Here is a 26,947-nt window from a genome sequence, read left to right on the forward strand (position 1 = left end):
TGTGTGTGTGTGTGTGTGTGTGTGTGTGTGTGTGTGTTATTTATTGATTTTTAAAGTACTGATTTAAATACCGTTTCAGAACTGGTACCGTTTTGAAAGTATCGATTTAACACCGGTATCGAATTAAACCCTTTCAATACCCAACACTAGGTATACCGTGTCCTGTGTTGGGAGTTAGCCTTCTACAATACAAGTAGGTCTCAGAAAAGAGATAATGAGTTTAAGCCCCAGTCCAAATGGTGTTTAATTCATTTAGCCAATCTTGTCTAAATCAAGACATCTATTTGATGTCTYAAGTCACTAAAGTCCCTGAAGCAAAGGTGTAACTATTGATCCCAGCCTTGATGTTTGATTTAAAATTCTCCATTAGTCAGCGTTTATTTCTTTCACTGCTTTGTTGGTTGGTCATTTGCAGACATAATTTTTTTGGCAAAATAATCTAATTAAATGACAGGAAAAATTATCAGGTTGGACCACAACTGATTTCTGTTTTCTACCTTGTTTTTTTTTTATTATTATTGAAGATAAGGAGTCAGATTAAATTTTTCCTGGGCTTTGGTTTGACCCTGTCTCTGTCTGTATACTCTGCTGCCCTGACCTACAGTCAGTCAAACCTGCTTCTCTTCGCCCCTGAAAGCATTTTGACCCGTCTTCCTCTGCTGCACCGAGCCACTCGATGCTCAGAGCAGCATTTCAGCCGTCGGTATGCGGTGCCAACTCCAGGCGCTCTCCCAGGCTGCAGAGCATAACTCACCGAGACTTTACCTCCTAACTGCAAGTCAGAGTTAATACAGAACAAGTGATCCTCTGTATGAGACCATAAAAAGTCTAATCTGTGCTTTATGGAATTCTTTATTTTCTCATTGACTTCTTCTCTGTCTATCTTTATCSATCTGTTTCTTTAGCTCTGTCTGTTTTAGTCTCGTGTTGGTGCATTTCACCTTCACTTGTTGGAGGGTAGCAGCAGATAGTAAAATATGATGGAGAATTGCTTCAACCAGAAAAATCCAAAGATTTTAACAGTTCTTGGGAAAGGTTGAGAAAGCAACATATTTTTAGCGGTGCTACGTGGTCAACTCCTTCTGAGGCGTTCAGTCTCCTTTCTCTGCTTTGATCCCACCTCACACTTCATTAAACCTCTGATACACATCATCTTCATGTCAAAACGGTCGAGTCGCTCAGATCTTCTGAAGTGGGCTTCTGTAAAAAGGTTTGAGCGTTTATCTGACTTGCTGCAGATAGCTCACTGAACAGCCTCAGCTTGAAGAAATAGTTTCATTTCGACCAGACTGACAAACCGAAAGCTTGGATCGAAGACCAAAGACGATGTATGCCATCTCAAAATGATTTGATTTGAATTTTTATATTCAAAACAGAAATTGTCTGTATTGTTTGCGTCTTTCATTAACCGGCAAAGCGTGGGAACTGCGAGAACTTGAAGCTTTTTAGTAACAAYAACATGGCAGCCTATTCCTCATATGTTCGGTGTTACTTTGTGTCCCAGAAATGACGATCATAGAGAAAGTTTAAAGTTTCTTTCTAAATTTTTCTCTTTATCCTCATCTCATCACACATAAACTTATGATGCCAGAGACAAAATTGTAGACAAAATTAAAGAAACTTGGGGGAATTTTTAAAACATACTGCATATCTTGAGTAGTGTAGACTTGCCCTCTTTTTTCTCCAAATTGAAGTCATTCAAATAGATCTGCAACAAGTAAAATAGTTATTGTTCATACCCTTTCCATAGAACCCCACTTTGAAAGTTCTGAACTCKTTTTATAAGTTATCTGTGCCAATGGAACCAACAATTGCCGCAAAATGTTCATTTTTCCCTTTTCTGAGGAACAGTGTTTTGTGCTCAAAGAACAGSTTATTGTTTGTGTTTGTCTGTTAGCAAAACATTTAATGAATCACTTGACACTTTTCGAAGGAAATCTTTCAATAAGTAATCACTGGATGCATGGCTATCTTTTTAGAAACAACCTGATTGTGTGTCGAAACGGTTGATACCCGAGACAAAATCAAAAAACTTTGGGAAAGAAATATATTTTTAAACCTACATATTGAGTAAAGTAGACGTGGCATTATAGATTTTATTTCTCCAAAGTGAAGTCATCCAAATAGCTATCTGCAACGAGTAAGACAGTTATTGTTTATAGAACCCCACTACAAAAGTTCTGAACTCTCACTTTAAGTTATTATGAAACGTAACAACAGGACCACAAGTTTTTTATCTTTTCCATTTCTGAGGAACAGTGTTGTTTTGGGAGCAACTTATTATTTGTGTTTGTCTGTTAGCAAAATATTGAATGAACCACTGGATACTTCTTAGTGAAACTCCTTAATATGGCATCAGAGGATGCATATTGACAACCACCACAGCTTAGCAATWTTAGCAAACCCAAAAGTAGCCATTTTTCAACCAACTAACTCCAGTTTGTTGTGGTGGTAGCTGAGACTTATCCCTAAATCATCATTCTGAGGGTGAATTCACATTTCCTTAATATTTTCTTTTTTTCTTGTTTTTTTTTTTCAGGAAGCAGGAAATATGTCATGTACTGCCAAATTCTCTAAATTACTGAATCACTGACTTACCAACAGCAGAAGATGATTCTTTTGGAGCAGTACATTTTCACACATATCAGCGTTGCTAAAATGTAGAAACTCTGGGCCTGGATGAGTCAGCGCAGACTGTGTGTTTAGGCAAATGTAATTCCATCTAGAGGAAACTTCAGGCACATCTGATACCACCCTTATCGACAAGATGAGGCGCTCGAGCCTTCAAGAACACTTAATGTCACTCCGTAGAATATCTGATTGTTTACTGTCACGGAGAGGCAGGGTAAATGCAGGGCAACAGGCACGACTGACTGAAAGCCGAGCAGGGAGGAAGATGGAGAGAGCAGGATTTGTAATTTGATYTAGGCATGCTGGGAACTCGTCTGTGTGCTGCCTGCCCCCACCTTGCTGCACCACATGTACGATGRCACACGTAGGTAAGCATGACAGTCRGTTTGGATGAGTTACTGRCTAATGTCATCATGTAAACACTCCATCATTCWCATTGTCTGAAAAACTCAGCATTTTCAGTTCATATACACCTAAACAATCACACTATTGACAGAGGACCTCTGTGACTCACTGACCTCTAAATCAACTCAGATAACTTCTATGTAATTTTAATTAACAGCTTTTATGTGTTTGTAATACAGTTGAAACTACGGAGTGGAAAGTATGATAAATATCCTACCTGTTGCACATAGCACCTTCAACAATTTTTAGAGTTTGACGAATTAGTTTAATTCTGACTGGATCTCATAAATTTTATAGTTGATCATGGGAACAATTTTTTACACCTTTACACTGCCGCCATTTCTGACGTTACACAGCTATTACAGCAGAAATATTGTGATATTTTTTACAGGAAGGGCTGTAAAAATTCATAGAATCTTCTGGAAACTAGAGAAAATCAAATTTCCATGAAAGGCAGTGTGAACTGAGTGCTGAATTGCATTGCTACAATTTGCAAAAGAAGTTGAAACTAAAGCTGAAAAAAGGACATAAGATAAAAGCTAAAAGGAGCAAAAYGCTAGCTAAAAGAAATAATGTCATAAATAGCCAAATACTAGCTAAAAGTTGYAAATTGCTTGCTAAAAGTATAATGTTGCAAAAAGTAAGCTAAAACCTAAAAGTCAAAAAGGTTGGCTACAAGGCTACAAAGTAGTAAAACAGTAGCTAAATGTAGCAGAATAGTAGCTAAAGGCTAAAAGGAGCATGAGAAGGCAAAAATAGAGCATATTAAAGGATCTAAAGAGATGGATTTCTACAGAGAAAGTTTTTGTAAATTTAAAGTTAAATATTTTAACAGTTACAAAACTTTTCAAAAGGTCTATGCATCTCCTGAATAATCTAAATGGTTTAATATATGAATAGCTGAAATAGCACACAGTAGTGGAAGTGGGTAAATACCAGAAACGYGCAGAACATTTAAAAAAACAGAACAATAATTTGCACAAAAACCATGTAAAGCACAACTAATCGTGTACAACAAAGCTCTTAACAATGACATTTACAGGAGTTTTGAGATTTGAGTTTTAAGATGGCAGTAATCCAGTTAGATATTGTCCCCTCACRGATTAGCTGTTAGTTTGTTAATCAGATTAGAATTATTCTCTTTTTCTCCAAACTGATATCCTTTGAAGAACCAGAGAACCCCAGTTCTAAGATCTGAGCTGTGGATTTTACACATAAAGGTCTTCTTGAACTCGTAAAAACAGACCCAAAAGCTGCAAACATTGTTCACACTTTATATTTCAGCCTCACTTAAACCAGTTATGCTCACAGGAAGCTGCTGTGTTTTATTGTATTGGGATTGGACTGATGAATAGAACATGGATTATCACTGATTGTACTATAGATCACTGTTGGACAGAGGCTCCTGTTTCAGCAGCGACTGAAACAATATGAGCCCAAAGGTTCCTGCTGGGTTTCAGATCAGAACAGATGGTCGTCTGTCTGTTTGTATGGTGAAATGAGCTGATGGAGGGTTCTGGTGACAGCTGTGGATCAGCTGAGCTAGTATGTTGGTTACCTTACTGTGAATACTATCTCAGAAAAATGTATTATTGCAAAATTACAACCATAACTTTGTTGTTTTTTAAGGAAGTTGGGGGTTCAGTGTGAACGACTCGCACTGTCCTTAAGTGATTGACTCAGATTAACCAAAGTCCAKAAAGTGAAGCAGATTTACCACCTCCAGTCTTTAATTAAAGATTATTATTAGAATTGTTGTACAGCATTATTATTTAAATTTATGTTCGTGTCTTGTTTCTCACCTTGAAAATGTTGTCCGGCCCAGGGTTGTAACTTACCTTCCTTCTCGTCTCTTACTCCTCTTCCTCACATCTTGATGTTGTCACTCGTGATTTATCGTATTGTTTTGATCCAACAGATCCCAGGGAGACTGTAGAGGGTTAAAGTGCCCAGCAAGATGCAGAATTACTTACCTGAGTTTTAAATTCTAGGCACACCTTAGTGGTAAAACAAAATATGAGAACCTATAAAACAGAATAGGTCCCAAACTGCGCTGCTGGGTGTTGGAGGGGATTAAACGGTTAGACAAATGTCACCTCTGGAGGAGGAGAGCGGGGTTAATAAAGCAACATCTGGAACACGGTGAATAGGAACTTCACAGCACATTGGATTCACAGCTCTGCTACTACAGCTGGTGTATTCTTTGAGAGGGAAAAGCTTTGGCTTACAGAGTTGCTTTCCTTGATAAATAAATATACAGAAGCTCTGACCTGAATGGAGCCGCAGCACAAACCAAACATTAAACATGATTCCTCCTCGTTCACAGGACTTTGATGTTATTCCTGTGATGATCTGACATTTAGATGACCCCTCTGGCCTTGAAACACAAGAATCCTTTATTTTGCAGGTGCACCATTCAAACAGGCACGTTGGCAAATCCGAGGAGAGTTCGTCCCGTTCTTTCCGTGGTGGATGTTTCCTGTCACGCTGACATTTTCTCGTCCCCAGATGCTCTTGTCAATCAGATGGAAATGAACCCAGATGGATCTACTGAGAGCTTTTAAACAATTATTTTTTTGTTTTTGTTTTTGATTTTTTTTTGTCAGGTCGTGTTTATAAAATATATATATATATATCCGTATTGATTGCTGTGTTTCAGGACTGCTCTTGAGGCCAAATGTCCCCCTCCCCCCCAAAAAAAAATCCCAACAAGCTCATTGTTGAACAAATGAATTTATGTTCTTCCTCATGCAAAATGGAAGCACGTGAGTAACACAAACCACTTCAGTTCTGAGCTGGGGCGATGCAGAAAGGTTGAGCTCTCACAGCGTCTTTTTTATTGTATTTTTTTTCCTCTGTGAATGTGACGAACGGGGCGGAAGTAGCGGGGCACTGTGTGGATGAGGTCTGCTCTCATCGGAGCTTTAACCTTTTCCCTCGGCGTCCTTCCTGCCGAGTGCATCGCTCCTTCGGGCCTCTCCACCGCGCGGCCCCATTGTTTTGTTCCTGTCCTGATTCCACTCTCATTACGGAAGCCTGTTTACGCACAAAAGCCCCCCAAAGACATGCTCCGGGCATGAGAGGGAAGAAAGAAAGGTGAGGCAGAAGACAAAGGGTTTGAAATGAAAAGAGTGAGCAGATTAAAATAATGACTTTGGATATGGAAAAGGAAAGCAGGTTTGCTGCTGCTGTGATTGGTTCAACAAAATAATGGTCCTATTGACCTGCTTACAGCAGATCTAATGTTTGATGATTTAGCTAAATGGTTATGGTGAGTCCGTAAATGTCACTTTACAGCATAAATACCCTTTCTAAACACTCATCTTGGTGTTAATTTATGCAAATTTACAGTTTTATCATGTTATTTTTTGGCTCTTCAGAGTAAAGTTATTGTTCAGGAACAGTCTCAGTGTACAACCTGTTTACACATTTTATCTTTTTCTGTTTGAAATCTTTCAATTTAATATTGTATTCCATAAATATCAGGTTTGTTCTGATTRGTTAGCTGATAGTTTTACACACAGTGAGTCAAAAGTCTCCCTCACGTAACCACCCTTTTATTTTAGAAACAAAAACAAAACTCTGAATATTTCACTAAGTAATGTGTGAGGAGGTCTACCTTTTAGGCCATAACATGGCAGCCATCTTGAAAGCTGCCATACTGGAGGAAAGTCAGTTTTTTTTTTTCAACAGTAAGATCAACATATCACAGAATTGTCTCAGAAATCGGATGTCACATTCAGATATGCAATATGTGTTGCGGTTCAAAAATGATCAGCCCAGTGTGCTGTCCATGGTGCTGAACTCAGACACACTGTGATCAGCACCAGGGACAAGTTGGCTGCTTGCTGCTTTTATCCATTTTAAATACACGAACCTCACACTTTTGTAACAACGGAGGTAAAATAAATGTAATTATTTCTGAAAATCCTTTCAAGACCCCACGTTGACATTTCAGGACCCCACAGTGGGATCCCAACCCCAACATAAAAGGTAGACTCCCCCACCCATTGCTTGCTGGAGCATTCAGATATTCATTTTCCCTTTCAGTTCTAAAATAAAGATAGATAGATAGATAGATAGATAGATAGATAGATAGATAGATAGATAGATAGATAGATAGATAGATAGATAGATAGATAGATAGATAGATAGANGATAGATAGATAGATAGATAGATAGATAGATAGATAGATAGATAGATAGATAGATAGATAGATAGATAGATAGATAGATAGATAGATAGATGATAGAGTTTGTGAAAATGAACATTTTCTTTATCAGAAAAAGCTTTGACACTTATTAAAAGTGCTGCAGTATTCCTACTATCTTGTGTTTTTAGTATCCGTGCTGCAGCCTACCCTTCTCTGCTTCTTCAGACTGTAAGGTCCAGATCTGCACTTTAATTATGAAAAAGTACCTCATAGGGAATAAGACGTTTCCTTCTTGGATGTCTCTTGCAGCCACTAAAAGAGCATCAACCATCTTCCTCGGGAAGCTTTGACAGTCTGTAGTTAGCAGAGGCAGCGTCATGGCTGTCCTTGAAACAAAGTGGGCAGTGTGATTGCAGCTGCTAATTCTAAGAAACACGACTGCTGGTTATCCATTAATGACACTGAAGCTAAAGAGGCCCTCTGGTTAACAGAGATATGGTTGGGGAATAAGTAAATTCCAGCTGCTCTTTCCCAGAAGTCATCATTTCACATCATAAATGGTAACAAATTAATAATAAATAAACCTGCATATACTCCATGAATAATCACTAACATTTTAAACAGTAACATTCATTTTTCTTTGTTGCATTATCTATATATGTTAAGCAGAATTTAGTTGGGTTTATTCAAGTTTCGCTGCTCATACTCCCTCTGAACATGGGGCTTTTTTGCAGATATAATAAAATCTGTTTTCCTGGTTACTGTGGTGAAATTTCTAAGGGTTAGTTTTCTCATTTTAAAAATAAATGACCACTTTAACCAAATTTGATTAGTGCACAGCTAAACYCCGGGTAAGCTTTTAATTATTCCACAGATTTGGGGTTCATGAAACAGGCAGAAGGCAGTAAAGGTGCACTGGGGATTTTTATTTTTCTGGCTCTTTGAAGAGCACCAAGTGTACAGCGTGGTTGTGTTCTCTGTTTTATTCATCTGAGTTACTAAGAGAAAATGGTTTCTGCCTGTGCAACATTCAGAAAGCTGCTACGTTAACAAGTTAACTTTTAGCCTGAAGTGGTCTCGACACCATTGTAATACCAATAACAACCACGTGCACGGATACAATCATTGTGATGCAAACRTTTCACGCTGCTTCATCCCTCTAGTGTCAGAAATAAGAACAGATAATTTTCACGAGGTACCTCCTTTTTGCTCGAGTGTCATTGACTCGTTTAAACGTGCGTAGGTGTAACACCAATTGTGCACCCGTTGCGATTTTGTCAGGAAGGAGCCAGACTGCGGCCAGAAATAGTGTTTGATAGACTCAGCAGCTCCTGAAAGTCAGCCGTGCAACTGCCATGAGTCATAACATTTCATCTTTAACAAGCAAATTTGAGCATACATCAGCATAGAGGCTGAGACTTTGTGAGCGGAAACCCTTCATTTTAACTGGAGTACACTTGGTTTGCATTCACCGTGGCACGCTGGGGGGGAGGTATAAGAAGTATTGTTGAGGCTGGTGGCAGGGAACACTTCACTTCCCCTGGACAATGGTTAGAAAAGATTGRAAAAGTGTTGCTAAAGTGAGTTCAAGTTATGCATTTGACAACGAGTAGCTTCAGCTGAAAATAAGACTGTTGGGAGTGGATGGTTGTGCTTCAAAGGTGACACCGCCAGGTCTTAAAGAAGCGGTTTCTTCATCTCATTAGTTTTTTTTTTGTCTGTCATTGTTTCTTTGTACTTTCTGCATCCATCTCCAACAGATTCCCTACATCTCTCTGACCCTCCATTAGTAGCTAAACTACAAGGCGTCACTCAGGTTGTTCATTTGGCTTTCTGTCCTCTGCTGAGCCCAGTTGGAGTCCTACATCTGCTCACTTAGTTCTGTACTAAAGCCCRGAGAGGGTTCAGGTCCATCCCTTTTTTTTCAAGTGAGCAATTTTTTTTCTGCTAACATCAGCTTTTCTGCTGGACCATTAAAATGACAGGATTCTTTGTTTGGTTTGAAAACATTCGTCATCACTGACCTCCAAGAAGACAAAGGTGGAAGATGAGGTTTTTACCTGTGTCTGTTTGTTAGCAAAATTGTTAGCAAAATATTTTGTGAAGCACACTGAGGTAATCTGCAAGCTGTAAAAAARGSMRGGAAAAAAGGAAACGCCACCTGCAYTTGCCTCGCTCCAGTTTCTATGGTATTGCTTGTTTTTAAAAAGTCCTAATGACTCCAAGTTATGTCAGAACTCCTGCATCGTAACATTCCAGACAGATCCAGACTTAAAACTGGAAATCACTGAGCTTTTTTGTTTGTTTGTTTGTTTGTTTGTTTGTTTGTTTGTTTGTTTGTTTGTTTGTTTGTTTGTTTGTTTGTTTGTTTCTTTGTTTGTTTGTTTGTTGTGGTAGTACCCAGTCTGTGAAACAATCTGTCATTGAAATTTAAAGCTGCTCAGATCATCAATGTGTTTAAATTCGTGATAAAAACCTGTTTTTTCATTGACTTTTAGTTGTAGTTTGAAACATTTTGATTTTCCATTGATTTTGCTTTWTTGAGCCAAACTAAGGAAATTTATCTAATTCTGTTGTTTTGATTTTCTCGTTTGTAACTTTTGAGCAGCACTTTAGCCAGCAAGGGTTGTTTCTAAATGTACTACAAAAACAAACTAACTATATCTCTCACGCTGTGAGAGCYAACTATATTTTCACAAAATGAACTTGCATCTACAACAGAATAACATCTGGAGTCCGTCCGATTCATGGCAGCCACCTCTAATCTTTATTAACTAACATAAAGATTGTTATTTCATTTAACGGTTTCAGATATTGTCCAAATATTTGTTGTGGAAGTAGCTTTAAGTCCATGCTCTGATTGTAACATCTGTTTGTTTTTTACATGGCATCACACATTTTCAGGGTTTGATCACAACTAATTAAAATTTGACTTTGAACAGTGGCAGACGATTCTTTCAAGGAAGGCTAGGCCTTCAATACRGATCAGCAACAAGACATATGAGAGATGTACCTCAGAACCACACACCAGAACACTTCATGTTGCCTCCTATAGCTATTAGTGACGTGCACTTTGAAGTTGACATAGCAACTGTCATTATCGTTTGACGAGTCTAATTTTAGTGCAGGCWTGCATTCACTGTGGTAGTTTTTATGTTTGGTGAAGTACCCTTTTAGTGTTTGGCTAATGTCTAATGAGCTTTTCATTAGGAGAATCCATCTGTGACTTTTGGGTGTGATATTCCAAGCAATACGAGCTCCAACACAACCACGGTTCTTTGCAGCAATAATAGGAGCTGCTTTTAAGCTGAAGTCTGTATTATTAGAGCATCAATGCAGAGTGTGGGTGTTGATCTCTGCAAATGTCATGCTCTGATCTGCAGGGCTTGCATTGGACTTAACAAACTCCATCTTGTTTGTTTTCCYGCAGCCTCTCAATATGCAGGGCTTCTTTTAGATTTTTAGCCACAGAACAGATTGAATAGCGTCTTCCATTATGATTGCCGTACATTAAAATGTGCATAAAGTTCAGAAAATTGAGTCTCTTAATTTCTGCTTGTTTAATTAAAGGGACCAGCAGCCGTTTGTCTGAGTGATAATGAGGTGCGATGTCAAAAATGAATAACAGGAGAATGGCCGTGCACAATGCTGAACAAAGCACCGTCAATGGCTGCCTTTAAAGTGCCTGTTTGGAGAGGCTCGKCCTGTAATAAGCAAAACAAAGTGGATGCTGAGCAGAGACACRATTAAAGTGGCGCATCTGGCGACGTCGCTGCGAGTGCAGCCGCCACAATTACAGTTGTCTGTCAGCGCCTGAACGTTGGCCTGCAGCAAATGATAATGCTTAGCCTTATTCATAGCCAGAGGAGTATTTTTAGGAGGCACTTCCTGCTGCCTCGATGCCCTGCTGAATCCAGGAACCACCCCCCCTTTTTCCTCCTCTTTAACTGCCATTAATTATCTGCAGTTTGAGCCTTTTAGCCTTTTGATCGGTCCAGATGATTTTCTCACGACTGATCGCGAGCCGCAGGACCATCTTTAAGTCGTTTTACATGGAACCCAGATGGTCACATTAGAGGAATATTTAGTGAGACGTGTGGAACATTATAAATTTGACATTTTAGGAAGTTTCATTTAAAGAAGACTACACCATTTATTTTCCCTAAAGCAAAAGCTGATCCTTTTATTAGATGAGATGATTGTATTTTAGGCTCTACCTTTATTATGACCCCCGCAAGCGAAGCGTGAGCGGGAGTCATTTTGTTTTCGTACTGTTAATTTTTTTTTTTTTTGTTGTTGTTTTTTGTTCAGTGATTTTTGGTCAACCGTAGCACAAAAACTGCTGCACCAATAAACATGAAATTTGGCAGGACTGTAGCTGAAAATGACCTACACTGCGCCAGCCAACAGTTTTACGATAGACCCCATATTTGTCAAGGGAGCTCTTTTCAAAGAGAGGGTGTCAGGACCTGTTTGGAGCATTCCACAGGTGAACAGGTTAACTGGAAACTACCAGTGTCATGACTAGTAGGGGTGCAACAATACATGTACCCGTATCGAACCGTATCGAACAGTGCTCTATCGAATAATACAGATTTTAAAATTTTTATTTTATCAACGTGTCTTCTGAAGATGCTCTGTGTTAAAGGATCAGTGGATCTGTGTTCGACTACTCCACCTAGGCTGCATTTTTGAGCGCAGATCCACTGAGAAACTTGCTGTTTCAGCAACATTTAATTAAAAAACTGTACTTTTGAAGTTAAACAAATGTTCATAATTAATATAAATAAATTACAAGTTAAAAGGGGCATGGACATTTCTCTTTTTTGTAACGAAAAAATATCGAACCGTGAGACTAAAGTATCGAACCGAACCGAACCGTGATTTCCTGTATCGTTGCACCCCTAATGACTAGGCATTAAGGGAGCATCCGAAAAGGTTCAGTCATTCACAGTCTAGAATGGGGCAACTACTGTATGTGAGCACATAGTCCAACAGTTTAGGAGCAAGTTTCTCTATGTACTGAAGAAATTACTGGGGTTTAGATTTATATAACTGATTTAAATTACATACACATGGTATAGTTTTGTGATAGAACTGTAATGACTGCTATGTTAAATGTTAAATGTTAAATGTTAAATGTGACTGTTTTGCTTAACTTGATGATTTTTATATTAATAGATACATGCCTGGAAACAAATTCAACACATAAATGAACTTTTAAGTCCTCATTAGGGTAGGTTTTCATGTCTGTGGGCATGGCTTCTAGTAAGGACCAACAGGGACTCCCCCACACTGATGACGTAATCAAATAGGCGGAGCCATGACCTGAAGCTTTTGTTAAAACTGAACGGACTTCCTCATTTCGGGTCTGACCTCTTGGTAACTCGAATTAAACCAGACGTCAGCAAAGAGCGCTCTTTGGTTTYGTATGAGTTTCTCCCTAATAATCCTCTCCATGCTATTGCACATTCTCCGAATGTTTAAGCACACAGCCGGTAAACGAACACAAATAACTAAACTCTCTTTCAGTRAAATTGCAAAGAATTTAGGGATYTCATCATCTACAGTCCATAATRTCATCAAAAGATTAAGAGAATCTGGACAGATCTCTGCAAGTAAGCAGCAAGGCTGAAAACCAACGCTCATGACCTTTGGTCTCTCAGGCGGCACGGCATTAAAAACCGCCATCATTCTGTAACAGATATTACCACATGGGCTCAGGAACTCTTAACCATCATCAGTGAACACAGTTCATCACTACATCTACAAGTGCAAGTTAAACTGTTATTTCCTGTAACTATGCATCTTTCTGCACAGTAGCTTGCTTTTTACTTTCATTTTTATCAAATCTTTCCTTGATGGACCGTTACATCAAGGAAAGTCAATGTTGACTTTGATCAATAAACATAGATCAAAGTCAACTCTTATTTTGACTTTGATCTATGTTTATTTTGATTGTTACAGTCTTTAATCTTTAATTCTATTATTTTTTTGCAACTATTGATATTGTCACATAGCACCATACTGTTTTGTGGATTGATGTATGTACATGCTGCTGCTATCACACCTGAATTTCCACGCGCGGGACAATAAAGGCTGTTTCTATTCTATTCTATTCTATTCTATTCTATTCTGTTCTATTCTTCTAAAACTCTACCATGCAAAGCCAAAACCATATATCAACAACACCCAGAAACAGCGCCAGCTTCTCTGGGCCCGAGCTCATCTGGAATGGACTGACTCAAMGTGGAAAAGTGTTCTGTGGTCTGATGAGTTCACATTTCAAACTGTTTTTGGAAATCATGGATGTCATGTCCTCTGGGACAAAGAGGGAAAAAAACTGTCTGGATTAAGGTTCAAAAGCCAGCGTCCCATGACATGGGTGACTTCACACATCTGTGAAGACACCATTAATGCTGAAAGCTACATACAGGTTTTGGTGCAACATATGCAGTCATCCAAGCCACGTCTTCATCAGGGACATCCCTGCTTCTTTCAGCAAGACAATGCCAAGCCACTTTCTGCACATKTTACAATAGTGTGACCTTGTAGTAAAAAGAGTACTTTTTACTAGACTGGCCTGCCTGTAGTCCAGACCTGTCTCCCATTGAAAATGTGTGGAGCATTATGTAGTGCAATATAAGACAACTGAGTTTTTTGTTTAGTGAAATTAAAGCAACAATATGACATTGTTTCTATCATGCTGATAATTAAAAAAATAAGATTAAAATGTTTCAAATGGACCTACTCCTTACAGTTCTCCTTGCAAAGAAATCTCTTGCAGATTAGCCRTAATCTGTAAACAAGTTTGCCTTTCCTGTTTGCTGAAAGGCTGGTAAAAAAAAATAAAATTGCAAAGAGAATTTCTTTTTTGAGAGCTTGATTGTTTGGATCGGAAGAGGAAACGTTGGTGGATTAACTCTGCATAGACGGGCTGGGTGCAGATGTAGCGATCTGTAATCTGTATAATCATCGGAGCAGAAGGGCAACAGAGCTGGAAGTCGTTTAATTTGGCATGAAGGATGGCTCACTTTCTCCTTCGTGTGAGATTTTTCTAACACTTCATGCCCTCTCCTCTCTCTTCTACATGTCCATCTTCCTCTCGTGCCATACCTGCGTCACACGCACACAGATGGAGAAGAGCTTCCTGTCTCCGTTTGACATTGTGCCTTCTTTTTTTTCTGCTTTGTGGTTTTCTTCACGGCTCCGTTGCCTCCAGTCTGCCTGCCTAACCGCAGGAATCTTTGCTGATGTCTCCGACCTAAAACCCACTGTGACTGAGAGAGAGATGCACCAGAGGCAAGGAGAGATAAGAGAGAGGAGACAATCGCATTAAGGTCCACTTTACTGCTTGGACCGAGACCAAAAGTCGGGATTTAAATGTTTGGATGCGTATACTTAAATCCCCACACTGCTTTTTGTGCCTCTTCCTCTGCGGTCCGAGCTGCTAACGGTTAAGTTGGCACAAATTAACGTGCCATCTCTAARGGGAAGCAACACAAATACACAAGGAGTCCCTTGTCTGGTAGAGTGTCATCGTGGCGGGGGGATCAGTCAATGCTACGACTCTGAACACTGTTCGGTTCCAGGGGTGAAGCCTCCTGACATCAAGCCACACACTAAAGGATGTGTGTTTCCTTTTGCCGTGTCTGCACCTGTCATAACAGCTTTTATTCTTTATTTTATTTTGTTTGTTTGTTATATTTGCTCTGCCTGCTCTCAGGCTTCTGCAGCTCCACAGAGACCCCTGGTGGGTTGTAGAGGTAGAGTATTTCTCTGTGTGTGGGTGGTCCAGGACACATCCTAGCATCCCAAAAGTCGTTGTCTTCATTTGTTTTTGCGTTCACACCTGCACAATCGCTCAGCTGTGGACAATTTTWTTCTCTAATTTTTGCTGAGCTGAAATCTAAAACTGTCCTCTAACACAGGGAGTTTCCGGTTAACTTTCAACATCTAACTTTCAGACGATCCATTTAAAGCAGGCTCGGGTAAAATAAAATCCCCTATTTTTTAAAACTAGCAAGCACCCAATTATACGCCACAGTTATCTCCCATCTCACAGTCTTCTGAATTGTTGCCACGAGGCCAGTTACCAAGAATAGCTACTAAAGAGATGSTGAATCACCTTTTCACCTTGCTAAACACAGCTGATCTCCAATGTTTCCGAGTCATTACTTAGTGTCATTGATGCAGGTCTTTTTTTGTTTTCTTCTTGTCTTGTTCTTGTGCCATCAGTTGGAGCATGTGTGCCATAAACTGGGAAACAAGAGGTCTGTGATCCAAAGCAGGGGTGTAAATGTCTCTGAAAGGCATAGACAAAAGTAAGGATGGGCAAACTTCAGTAGCTTTGATTGTCCAAATCTCAAGCCAAAATGTTTTTCAGGTGCTGCTAGGTTGTATTTTTGTTGGCAGAATTTGTGTACTAGAGATGTGGAGCCATACCTTCGATACAAAAGTCTGGCCGTCCCACCTTTAAAATCACTTACAGGCTGTCAGGCACAGTGTATCATGTATATCTGCATGCAGCAGCAAAGTAAAAGTAGTAACACACTGGGCTGTGAGTTGCTGACTCAAATTTGACTCAATATTTGAGAAAATGTACAAGTTTTAAGTTTGCAGTCTGACTGAATTTTGAGTGTTTGTGAGCTGCAAAGTTGTGTTGCTGCATTGACAATTTTTGAAAAATCACAGCCTATATTTTGGGTCAAGCTTTTAAAACTGTTAGCCGTGCACGTTATTTTGTGTACCCCACCTCTGGCCACAGTGGTTCTGCCTTGGCTCAATCTGGTAAGATTTGGAAATGAAGCTAGGCAGATTAGGATGAGATTGGCGTGGTCTTTAGATCTGGATATTTGTAGCTGCGGCCTCAGATTATTTCTGTGAATAGAGTTACTGTGCAGGTAACACTTGCTGTCTCGAGAGGTGTTTGAAATGATGAAACGAAATTAAGGCTGGTTCAAGACACCCTCGATGACTCAGTTTTAAACCAGAATGTCTCTCATGTTGAAAATTTAAGCAACAACATTGTTAGTCACTGTGAATGTCGCAAAACGTTCTGTAAACCAGGACTATTCAACTAAATTGCTCCAGAGGCCACGGTTACTCAAAGCCAACAGGTCAGTGGTCCTGACATCCCCCTGCCCACCCGCTTCGGATGTTATCATCCATTAAATGGACGACATTAGTCCTTATCAGTCCCATAGAATGGCTTCAGACTGTCAGCTGGTTAATATGAGGCATAAAGCCACTAAGGTTAATTTTAGAGAAAATGACATGGGCTACGATAAAGTAGTCAATTGTTGCAGGCCCAACATAGGACAATGGGTAGAGTGCCGGACCAGAGAGCGGCAGAGCAAGGATCAATACCAGGCACGGGCAGCAAGAAAACAGTGAGAACCCAACCTCAGACAAAAAATTGATTAAAATATGGTTTTGTTATTTACACATTCAATGTCATTGATATATTAACCCACTAGGGGGCACTGTTGGGACAGTCTGAAGTAATTCTATGGGACTGCTAACCACTAATAACCTCCATTTAATGGACTGATAACGTCAGAACCGGCTGCCCTTCCGGGGGTCCAGGGGGTTTGCGGCATTGCCCATTGTTCATAGATGAAACACTGTAGGATGTAACGGAACAAGTATTATCTTTTACCTTTTAAATTTATATTGTTGCACTGAATCATAGATTATAAATTTTACATTTACAATTTATTTTAATTATTTTTAGATTAAGTTAAGCGCAAACAAACAAATAAATAAAAATTGTGCAGGGGGATAGAAAAATGTATTTTCTTTCTTTATTTATTTTTTTCGCAGTACTACCTTAAAAACTATGTGAACTAACAAAATCAGGGGCAGGGCTTAGAAACTAGCAGCCAACCCTTTAGAGGGTGCTCAACCATTGTGGCTTCAACTTCTGGCTCTACTCCTAACAGTCAGTGGCCTAAGACTATGGGAAGTGGGGGTGAGGAGGGCGCTGCAGAATCCCCTSATGGATGCCAGATGGCACGCATATCCAAATGCAGGGTTAAATGATATATGAACAAATTAAAACAGACTGATTTTATTATTTCTGTAMGTTTAAATTCTAATAGCATTTAGATAAAAATTAATTGTTGTCAATTTGTTATAAACCACCACAGTTATTGTATAACTGTGGGCAAAATTTTAAATCCACTTAAAAGCCACAAAAAAATGAACAGATTTAAATTAGTTTAGGATTTCAATTATATTTGCAGTCCATTTGGATAGGACGATAAGCAACATTAGTGTAAACTTCACTGCATTTATGTGGTGAWATGTTTCTGATCCAGAGGAAGTGGATTCAAAATGTGCCGGGCTCAGGACACCCTTTTATTTCAGAAAAAAGCTGTTTGCTATTTTCCTCTTGATTCCTGATAACTTCCTCTCGATCTCACTTACTGTGGCAGACATCTACATGGCAAGAAAATTACCATCATTTTGATACAATGGAAAAAATACACTAACTGATTCAGGACACACTTCTTCTATGGCTCCAGCAATGGGCCACTTGTGCTTTGATGACATCACCTGAAYACAGACTATAATCAACATGTGGAGGGAGGGTGGTCAACATTCACAGTGGTGGATGTTGACCACTTTAGTTTGTGCAAAGCCAAAACACTGAGTCTCACTTTGTTATATACTGGGAATGCTGCTGTATTTTACCATAAAAGGAACAAATTCTTCCCATTTGAGAACGTGTTTTTTTTTTCAAAAATGACTTCCTGTTTAAACACATTGGGTTATCTGACTGACTCATTTTGTCTGTTTGATTCATACTATATTAATCAGACAAAAAATGTTCACTTACTGAAGCTTTTGATTTTAGTTTTACTAGATATTATGAAGAAATTTAAAAAATTGATCAAGAAAATGAATAAAATGTGAATACAGTCATGACTTCCAGCAGAAAATAAGTAGCTAAAGAGATTATGTCATTCAGTCTGTTCCTGTCTGTCCTTTGAGTTAAATAGTTTGTTTAATGGAAGTGTAAAATTTTAAACATTTAGCTGCAGCCTGATCTAAATAAAACATTAAGTGAATTATGAATATTCCCACTTTGCTCTTGTCAGTTGTCCCGTTGCATGAGCTGCAAATCTAACCACTGAGTGAAGAAATGGTTTATCCTCAACAATTTTTTGTCCTGCTCCATATTTGAAACATTTCCTCTCTAACTTCTTGTGGATTTAGTTATTTATTCAAGCATCGGTTAGATTTGGAAAGCTACTCCCACATGTAAACAACTCTGTTTCCAAAATTCCCAGCAGAAATGACTGAAGCAGCGCAGCGTCTAATGTCAGTATGTTTTCAAAATCMATCTTTAGGACAGGTGATGCTGTTGATTGGGTCTGTAACAGTGAAAAGGTTCAGCTTGGGTTCAGCTGCAGGCTGTGGGGAATGGGTGTGTGTGTGGGGGGGGGGGTGTATTTCTACGGATGAGTTCTCTCCAGGTACTCCAGTCTGTGTGCTGTGGTTGGTTGTCTCCTTCACTTCTGTGTCCCTGTGATGGATGACAAACTATCCAAGGTGTGTCCCACCATCTCCCCATGATCCTGAACAGAACCCAGCAAGTAAAGACAATAATGGATTAATTTATGGATATAAAAAAGTTTAATAAAGTTTTAAAAAGAAACAAAATCTGAATATAGTTGTGAGCTGACATTTTGGTGCTATCCCTACATATAAATTAAAAATAAAAATTAATTGTATGTCCTATGTAGCAAGTTTAAAAATGATGTGAAATTCACTTTATTGAACATTAGTATTGTAAATTTAGTTTTACAGGCTAATTTTGAATTTTTATTCCCTGACAGGATAATTGTAAAGGAATATAAATCTTTGAGTACACAAATGAGACAAAGATTTACTAATAAATATACTGAATGTGTCAATTGTCAGTGTTTTATTAGCTAATAATTTCAATAAAATCTTATTACGTGATTTTTCTATTGTCTGTATTGTCATAATTGCTTTAAGAAAAAGTGTGAAAGAGTTTTATCTCAAACAATTTGATGCAATCATGGTCCATAAAGGTGCTATACGAGTCTTAAAGTTTGTTTTTTAATCACTTTGTTGATCTGCAATCCACCAAATTCCWTCTTTTTCTTTTGGATTTTGCTACTGGCAACAATAAATTTATTTTTTCCCCATCCACATTAAATCCTAAACGCAGTGAAGTGAATGAGAATGAACCTAATCACCTCCATATTTCCACAGATCCAAAAGGAGCAAAAGGCTGCACTGTACTTCTGTTTTTATGTTTAACACACTACAAACGCAGTGACTGAAACCTAAAATGAACATTTAGCAAAGAAAGTAACTGTTGAAGAGCTTTTRTGGTGCTGTAGAAGGGTTGCAAAGTTTGCTTTAAGGAGGGTTCAAGAATGTTTAAAGTTTAATAGGCATTTGGGGAATTTAAAAAAAGGGTCTCCGACGGGTGATGGCCCATCTGGAGAGCTAAAAATGGAATTAGTGAGGTTGTTAAGAAATATTTGAAGGGTAGGAATGGAAGAGAAATTAGGTTTAATAATCAGAAATAAGTTGAGATGTTTAGAATGAGTGCCTGTCGAAGCAGAAATCACAGAATCTCCAGGAACAATCTTCTGCACACGTGGCCGGTAATGTTCTGTGCCTGTTTGTATGTTTGTGCGCACCGCTTGATCGCTGACAGATTAAAAATAGAGCCTTGTGTTCAAACGAGCTGGATGCTGGCGGCGGACGTGTCCGATCCGTGCAGGTGTTTTCTCATTTCCTGTCCTCTTGTTTCCCCACAGGAAGTCCTGTCAACCTCACGTGCAGAGCGTTCTTCGGCTACAGCGGAGACGCCAGCCCACTCATCTACTGGATGAAGGGGGATAAGTTTATCGAGGATCTTGACGAGGAACGAGTTCAAGAAAGCGACATCAAGTAMGAGCTTTTGTAGCTGATCAAATCTAATTAATATAGTTTACAATGATTAAAGCCTTGTTGTATTTGTCAATGTGTGGACAAGTTACTATAAAAGTGAGTCAGAATGGGAGAACAACTCCTGAAGGGGTTTGAATCACTCTGTTACTACCACACCGAGTTTTAGCTCAGTATCCTGTGTCCGTGGTAGGCRATAATTAAACCAGATACATCATAATAAAGTTTAAATCACTTTCTGTATCTCTAACACATCTAATTACCACAACTGTTGGGCTGCATTTCATATCAAAACATTAAGGAAGACTTTTTTTTGCTTGTGATATTAATGGAAACTTTATGTCTGTTTAATCAGGCAGAGAGGCATGCTTCTTTTATTGTGTACAACAGCGTAAATGGGCACAGGCCCGGCACTACAAATCCTTTTTGTTCTTGCTACAACCTGTTTTTGGACATCAGGTGCATTTGGACAGCGAGAAACTGCAGTAAATGACACTAGTTGGGAGGTAGTGCTTTCTGAGACCACCGTGAACCCCAGTAACCTAACTAAAACAGTAACTAACCTAACCCTAACCAGTTACTCGAGTTTTTCTCTTAAATAAATGTAAATAAAATACCTTAATTTAACACAAAAAACATATGTTCAATTTTCAGACATTTATTTTAGTGCAACCAACTCAAAAAATCACATGCATGATATTCAGAGATTTTATCAGGTCATCTAACTTATAAATATAGTGACATTTACTGAGCCTCTGAATGAAGTTTTACAGTGTAGTCTTACTAAACATTTCTGGTTTGTAGAAAATTGTCATTTGTAAACCTGGATAAACAACTTTATTATACTGACAGCACTTTGTAATAGACTTAAATAAATGTATCATAATGCATTAAAACCAATCTGACATTTCAAGTTAGATCCATTTATTGATGTCAGTGTAATTAACTGAGGCGTTCTTTTATCAATGGGCTGAGACGAACGGCGCATCGTTCAGCACGTAATTTGTTGCCAAAATTACTGAGTAGTTTATCTGCAGTTTATCACAGAGGCCATCTGGTAAAAGGTCGAAGCTGTCCCTGTTTGCTGGGGCCGATGTCAGCTGAACAGTACACCAGCTCCACGCTGCACTTTGTTTAGAGACGATAAGCTGACCGTTGGCCGGTGAAGGTCAGCCAGAAGTGAATAATCAATTGTTATAACGAGGATCTGTCAGAGAACATGTATCAAACACTGAGGAGACCTCTTGTATCAACGATCTCCAAACAAACACAAACAAGTGCTTCATTTAGTACAAATAAACATTTATTAATAAGTGTTTTATCAGTAAAGTGTTTTGAATTGAAGCCGATCTAACCTGAGTTACAGGCTCAGAGATACCTGTTAGGAAGATGGGATCAATTTTGACGCTTTTATCAGTTTGTAGTCAGGGGCGCCACCAGGGAGGGGCTGGTGGGGGCACTTCCAAAAATATATGATCCTACCACTTGCCCCTCCCTTGACCAACCAGTTTTMTTCCTGTGTCCAAAGCTGTTGTGCATTTTCTCTCTCCTATATGTAGAATTRGTAAAAACTCATAACCAATTAGGAGTTAAAACTATACCAGCTTTTTTACAAATACACATTGAAAATAGCCCTAAAAAAAGAAAATAGCACTAATACTTGAGACTGATCTCATTTTTATGCTTGGTGATGCCATTTTTACTTCCGCTGCGCAGGTGAACACAGGTAAAAAAAAGTTTGTAGTTTGAAGATATTTTCTTTTTATTTATTTTAAAACTTTGTAACAGTGTGCATCATGCTGTATATTTTATTTGATACAGTCAGAGGGGCTGTAGGCCTAAGGAAGGAGAGYCACCTGGTTCTAAATTTAAAAAACAAATAAAATGATTTTTTTAGGTTGTACCTCAGTAAATACTAGGTATCAGTTCTTGGCATCAGCAAGTACACAAATTAAAGTACTTGTGATTGGTTTGAGGAAAAACTGGTTTCAGGACACCACAAATATATTTAATTTAAAATTAAAAATCAAACCTAATATCTAGTTCCCCAATTAAGGACACYCACTCTAAAACCAATGTCCTGAACTTTCAGGAGGTTGTGTAAATATAAGTTTAGGAGAGACCAAGCTTCAGTAAGTTGTGCACTGACAGTGATTTTCTCAGTAAAATCAACTGTAAATAAAAAAACTTGAAGACTTAATCTCTAGCTCAGGCAATATTCTCTTGTATTCCTATATTTGTCAAATAACGTAAATGTGACAACAACACAACAAAGCCCCCCCCCCCCCCCCCCCCCCCCCCCCAGATTTTCAGTGATATGAACACTATTTAAATGAAGACATCTCTTCCAGGTTATTAAACATACATCAGTGAGAAAATTAAGCATTTTTCTAAAACCTCAAGCCAAGGTTTTGTTCTCCTAGACCTTCTAGTTCTTCTCCCCACACTGACATGCATCCTTTCACGTCCTGCCCCTGCTGTACCGTGTCGTCGGCCCACACGCTCGACTCGAGAAAAAAAAACTCTGTTGTGGACAAATGCCGTCTAATGAAAAGGTTAACTGTAAGCAGCGTGACAAGGCTGGGAGGAGAGCGCGCGGCCGAGTCGGCGACCTGGCATTTCGAGATGTCTCTATTAGCCTGCTAGCATGCTCCATCTGGCTCTTAGCACCACTCTCCACGGCGAAGGACGCCGGGCCAATTAGAGGCTGCAGGATGGGAGGGAGTGGTGGGGTCGGCAGGTGGCGGAATTGGGTAGGTGGTTTGAAAATAATAAAGGGAAAAAAAACACACGCTGCTTTCAGAAGACAAGTCGAATGAAGTAACAATTGAAGAGGTAAATGTGTGACCCTGAGCTGCTTTGAAAGTGTATGGTAATGCTTGTGCTGGCTCACATGAGAGGAGGCTCACATGCATATTGTTAAAAAAGCTTGTTTTTTGCTGCGCCGCCGCACCATACTGTTTCCCTGCGAGCATTATTTATTTTATTTTCTTGCTCCCATTTGCGTGTGCACCACTTCAAACCCTTTCTCCTGACATCACTCCACACACTTTTAGCTTTGAAATGGAAATTAATCACACAGGAGTATTTCCCCTGGAGGGCTGCTCGTAAAACACKAAATGGAGCTTTTGGCACGACTTTAGGTGCCTTCGAGTTTCAGGGTCCAAACAGCCTTTTGTGGCTGGAGGGCGAGGCTTCACAGTGATGAAGTCAGGGCCCCAAAAAATAAAAATCAAAAGGTCACGCTGCTGAAAATCAGCACAAGTTCCAGTCCCTGATGTATGGYCATCGAGCAGCAGCTCAAGTGTAAAATTTGATTTCATTTTCTAACTTTAATTAATGTTTCGACCAATATATTCCTGGGAAATCTGGGTACTTAAAAGCTCCAGCCATGCTTCCGCTCCCYATTAGCTCTGCAGTCTCAGAGCTGTTTGGTACACGCTGATATTTATGCCCTAATTAAAGCCCGACGGTCCTCTTAAGACAAGTTATGATTGGAGGAATCTGAAATCATCTAAAATAAAGTCAGCAACTTTGCACAAATATTTGCTCAGCTCTGTCCAAAAGTAACATGCAGTAGGAACAGTTTTTGGAAGGATTAATTGAATTTGATATGAGTTTGTTGCATCAAACATAAAAAAATGTTTGTCTTGTAATTAATGCAGGGTGTTAATCCTGCTTTTACAGAGTCCAACATGAGATGGATTTGAAGAGAGCTTGGAATTAAAATTAAAAATCAGTTGGAGTGTGCCTTTAAATTGACTCAACTGTTTACCAGAAYAACTCGAGTCAGACTCTCCATTATGGTGCGTTCACACCGAAYGCGATTTCAGCTTCAAAATCGCAGCCAACGCTGAAGTTTGAAGCTTGTGCACTTTGAGGTCAGACGCAGGACAGTTGTTGAAGCGCCGCACGGCGACAGCCGCCCCGCCCCTCCCTCCTCTGTCGGGCTCCGTTTAATGTCGGACGAGGAAGTGGCTTTGCTTTATTTACAGAGAACAAGAGCATGTCACGTTCATCAGATAATTAATTCATAATTAATTCACCAGATAGTTCAGAGTAGAGGCTCACAGCTGCTTTCAGGACTATTTTTTCAGTCTGATGAGTCGCTGTCACGCATTGCTGCGGATCAGGACACTGACTGCAGGCAGTCATTTCAGCTGAAGAGCTCCTCTCTGTCTGTTTCAGGTTAGTGGACATCATTCAGTAAACTGTCCCGTCGGGAAATATGTCACTACGTCACACAGTGGAGTCTCTCTGATTGGTTGACGTGGCGCGTCGAGCTTCAAAAGTTCAGATTTTCTAACTTCAGCGATTTGAACGATTTGGACGATCTGAGCGTTCGACGCTCAGATCGTCCAAATCGTCCAAATCGYGCTGCTCTAATCGCACTTGAGGCGCCGCAGAACTTCCCGACGTTGCTTGAAGCGCGTCCACCATAGACTTTGHATGTAAACCTGCTGCTCCTGACGCTGAAATCGCGTTTGGTGTGAACGCACCATGAAACTAATGTTGCATCACTGWTGATTTGAAAGTGATGCTTTACCAAAGTTCCCTCTCAGACATGTGAGATATATGTTTGAGCTCCTTCTTGTTTACTCTGGTGGTGGACAGACTGACAGAGGAGGTGAGGCAGGAATCTCCATGGACTATGATGTTTATGATMATCTGAGATTAAAAAGGGAACAGATGCAATTAGCAGAGATTTAACCAATTTTGGGGTTTGATGATGTTAAAAAGCCCTGGCGGCCATATTGGATATTCAGTAATAGCTTTTTGAGAGTTTCATTAAAATTCATCCATTAGTTCATGAGATATTTTGCTAACAAAGATATTATTAGGTCATGCATGTATTGGRGATGACTCACACAACTTTAGCCTAATTTGTGTAAAATGGACTGAATCACAGACGTTTTTCTGTTAGTGGTGAAGAGCGAGAGGTTGATGTATGGCAAGCCAAATGGGTCATAAACTGTGAACTTTGAGACAACTTCTWTAGCAAACCATTTGTGTATTTATTCAATAATCTTTGATATCAGTATTCATTTTCCCCCTTTGAGTTCACCCCCTGGGCTGGGTGTGAATTCTAAACATTTACTTTTTGAGCTGTTGTTCAGATGTCACAAGGTCATATTTGCTCAAACAATTTTTGTCCTTTACTGAGTGTCTGTGTGCTCCTTTAAATGTTTTGTTCCCACTCCAGGGCCTACTTCACCTCCTGGTAGGCCCTGGAGCTAAGAGGTCCTTTAGCCCCTCGCCCCAGGTTTGGAATCCTGCAGTGGTCATRCAAAATGAATCTCATATTACAAGCCAAATCCATTGCAGTATTTTACAAAGTAAAGGACTTATTTAATGATAAAGCACTTTTTTATGTTATATAATGCAATAATTGTTCCACACTTAATCTACTKTRTTGATGTTTGGGGAGAAGCATGTAAAACAATTACAAATCTTATTTTTGTTTTACAGATAAGAGCCGTATGAATTATTACAAGAAAGTGTTACAGTCACCCATCAAATAAATTATTTTATCAGTTGAAGTTATTGAAATTCTATGATTTTGGTTGATTATGGTATTTTATTAGTTATGTATAGGGCTCCTAAAAACACATCACCTTCAAACATCCAATTAGATGTTTTTAAAAGAGAGAGTTTTTTATAATCTCAAGGGGACAGAGATGTTTGTTAAACCTTAATTTAGAACCAGTTTGAAGGAACGGGGTATGAGATTATGGAATAATCAGGAGTTTGATATTAAAAATGCCATATCATTGTGTATATTTAAGACAATGATAAAGGTTAATTTGTTGGAGAAATATGTAAATGGATAATGTAAGAATTGTTGTTCAAGGAGTTAAACCTTTATTGTTTCTCTCTTTTTTTGTATGTTTTTGTTTTTGTAACTGAAAGATTATATTTGATTGAATTTATTTGAGAAAAAGGGGCAAATATATGGTTTTTTCTTCTTCTGCTACCTTTCATTTAATTTATGATTTGTATTTTTATTGTATATTGAATTTATGTTGTTTTTTAAAGAAATGAATAAAACTTAAATAAAAAAATAACATTACATTTCATTGATGTATCCCCTGCAAATATTTTCCCATTTGTTTCCTTTTAGCATATGTTTAACCTGCTGACACAGTCAGTCCCAGAAAAAATCACACTGAACATTAATTTGACTTTGTAAAATGTTTTAACATATTTTTTCAGTTTAAAACTGATTTTCTGACTCCAGATGAAGACAGATAAAGCACATCACAAACTTCTCTTTGGTCTAATCATTTTTTAACGCTTCAGAAGCTGCTTCTGATAAAACAATCAGCAGAATAATAAAGTTGACTCAGCCAGCACACATTTATACTTTTACTGCAGTCGATTAGCACACAAACAGCTGCAACAGAAATACAGGATTTACTCTTTGATCCAACAATTCAGTGTAGGATTAAACAAAAAACCTAAACACAAGTATTTATGACATTGGTAGTTAAGATTAGCTCAGGTTTAGGCCAGTCACTTTGAGATCTATGAGGTCTTTTGGATTCAGTGGTGGGCAGCGCTAATTCAAAAATTAGCTCCGCAATTTCTAAAGTGCTTATGAAAATATTTAGATCCGCAACCTCAAAAGCGCTTATACCATAGAAAAACTAGCGGAAGCTAATTTTAAAGCACAGGTTCAATTTGACACTTACTATCTGACAATAATTCATGTACAATATATGCACAACACTGCCAACTAGTGGTGTACGAACTCTTTTACAACTTAATACTACAACTGCAGATTGCTGGGGATGTGATTTCCTGAAACAGACCTTTAACTC

At 38.9% G+C, this 26,947-nt stretch overlaps 1 protein-coding gene across 2 annotated transcripts in view; it reads left to right on the forward strand.

Moving 5' to 3' along the window:
* Positions 1-26,947, forward strand: part of LOC106521336 (interleukin-1 receptor accessory protein-like 1) — a 362,538-nt gene that overhangs the window by 288,957 nt on the left and 46,634 nt on the right. For both annotated transcript variants that reach the window (XM_014013871.1, XM_014013872.1), the window contains exon 7: positions 19,997-20,129. In XM_014013871.1, coding sequence (XP_013869325.1) covers positions 19,997-20,129 — 133 coding nt within the window. The remainder of the gene's footprint in view (positions 1-19,996; positions 20,130-26,947) is intronic.

This window comes from Austrofundulus limnaeus, unplaced genomic scaffold (assembly GCF_001266775.1).
Source record: "Austrofundulus limnaeus strain Quisiro unplaced genomic scaffold, Austrofundulus_limnaeus-1.0 Scaffold107, whole genome shotgun sequence".
NCBI classification, from domain to species: Eukaryota; Metazoa; Chordata; class Actinopteri; order Cyprinodontiformes; family Rivulidae; genus Austrofundulus; species Austrofundulus limnaeus.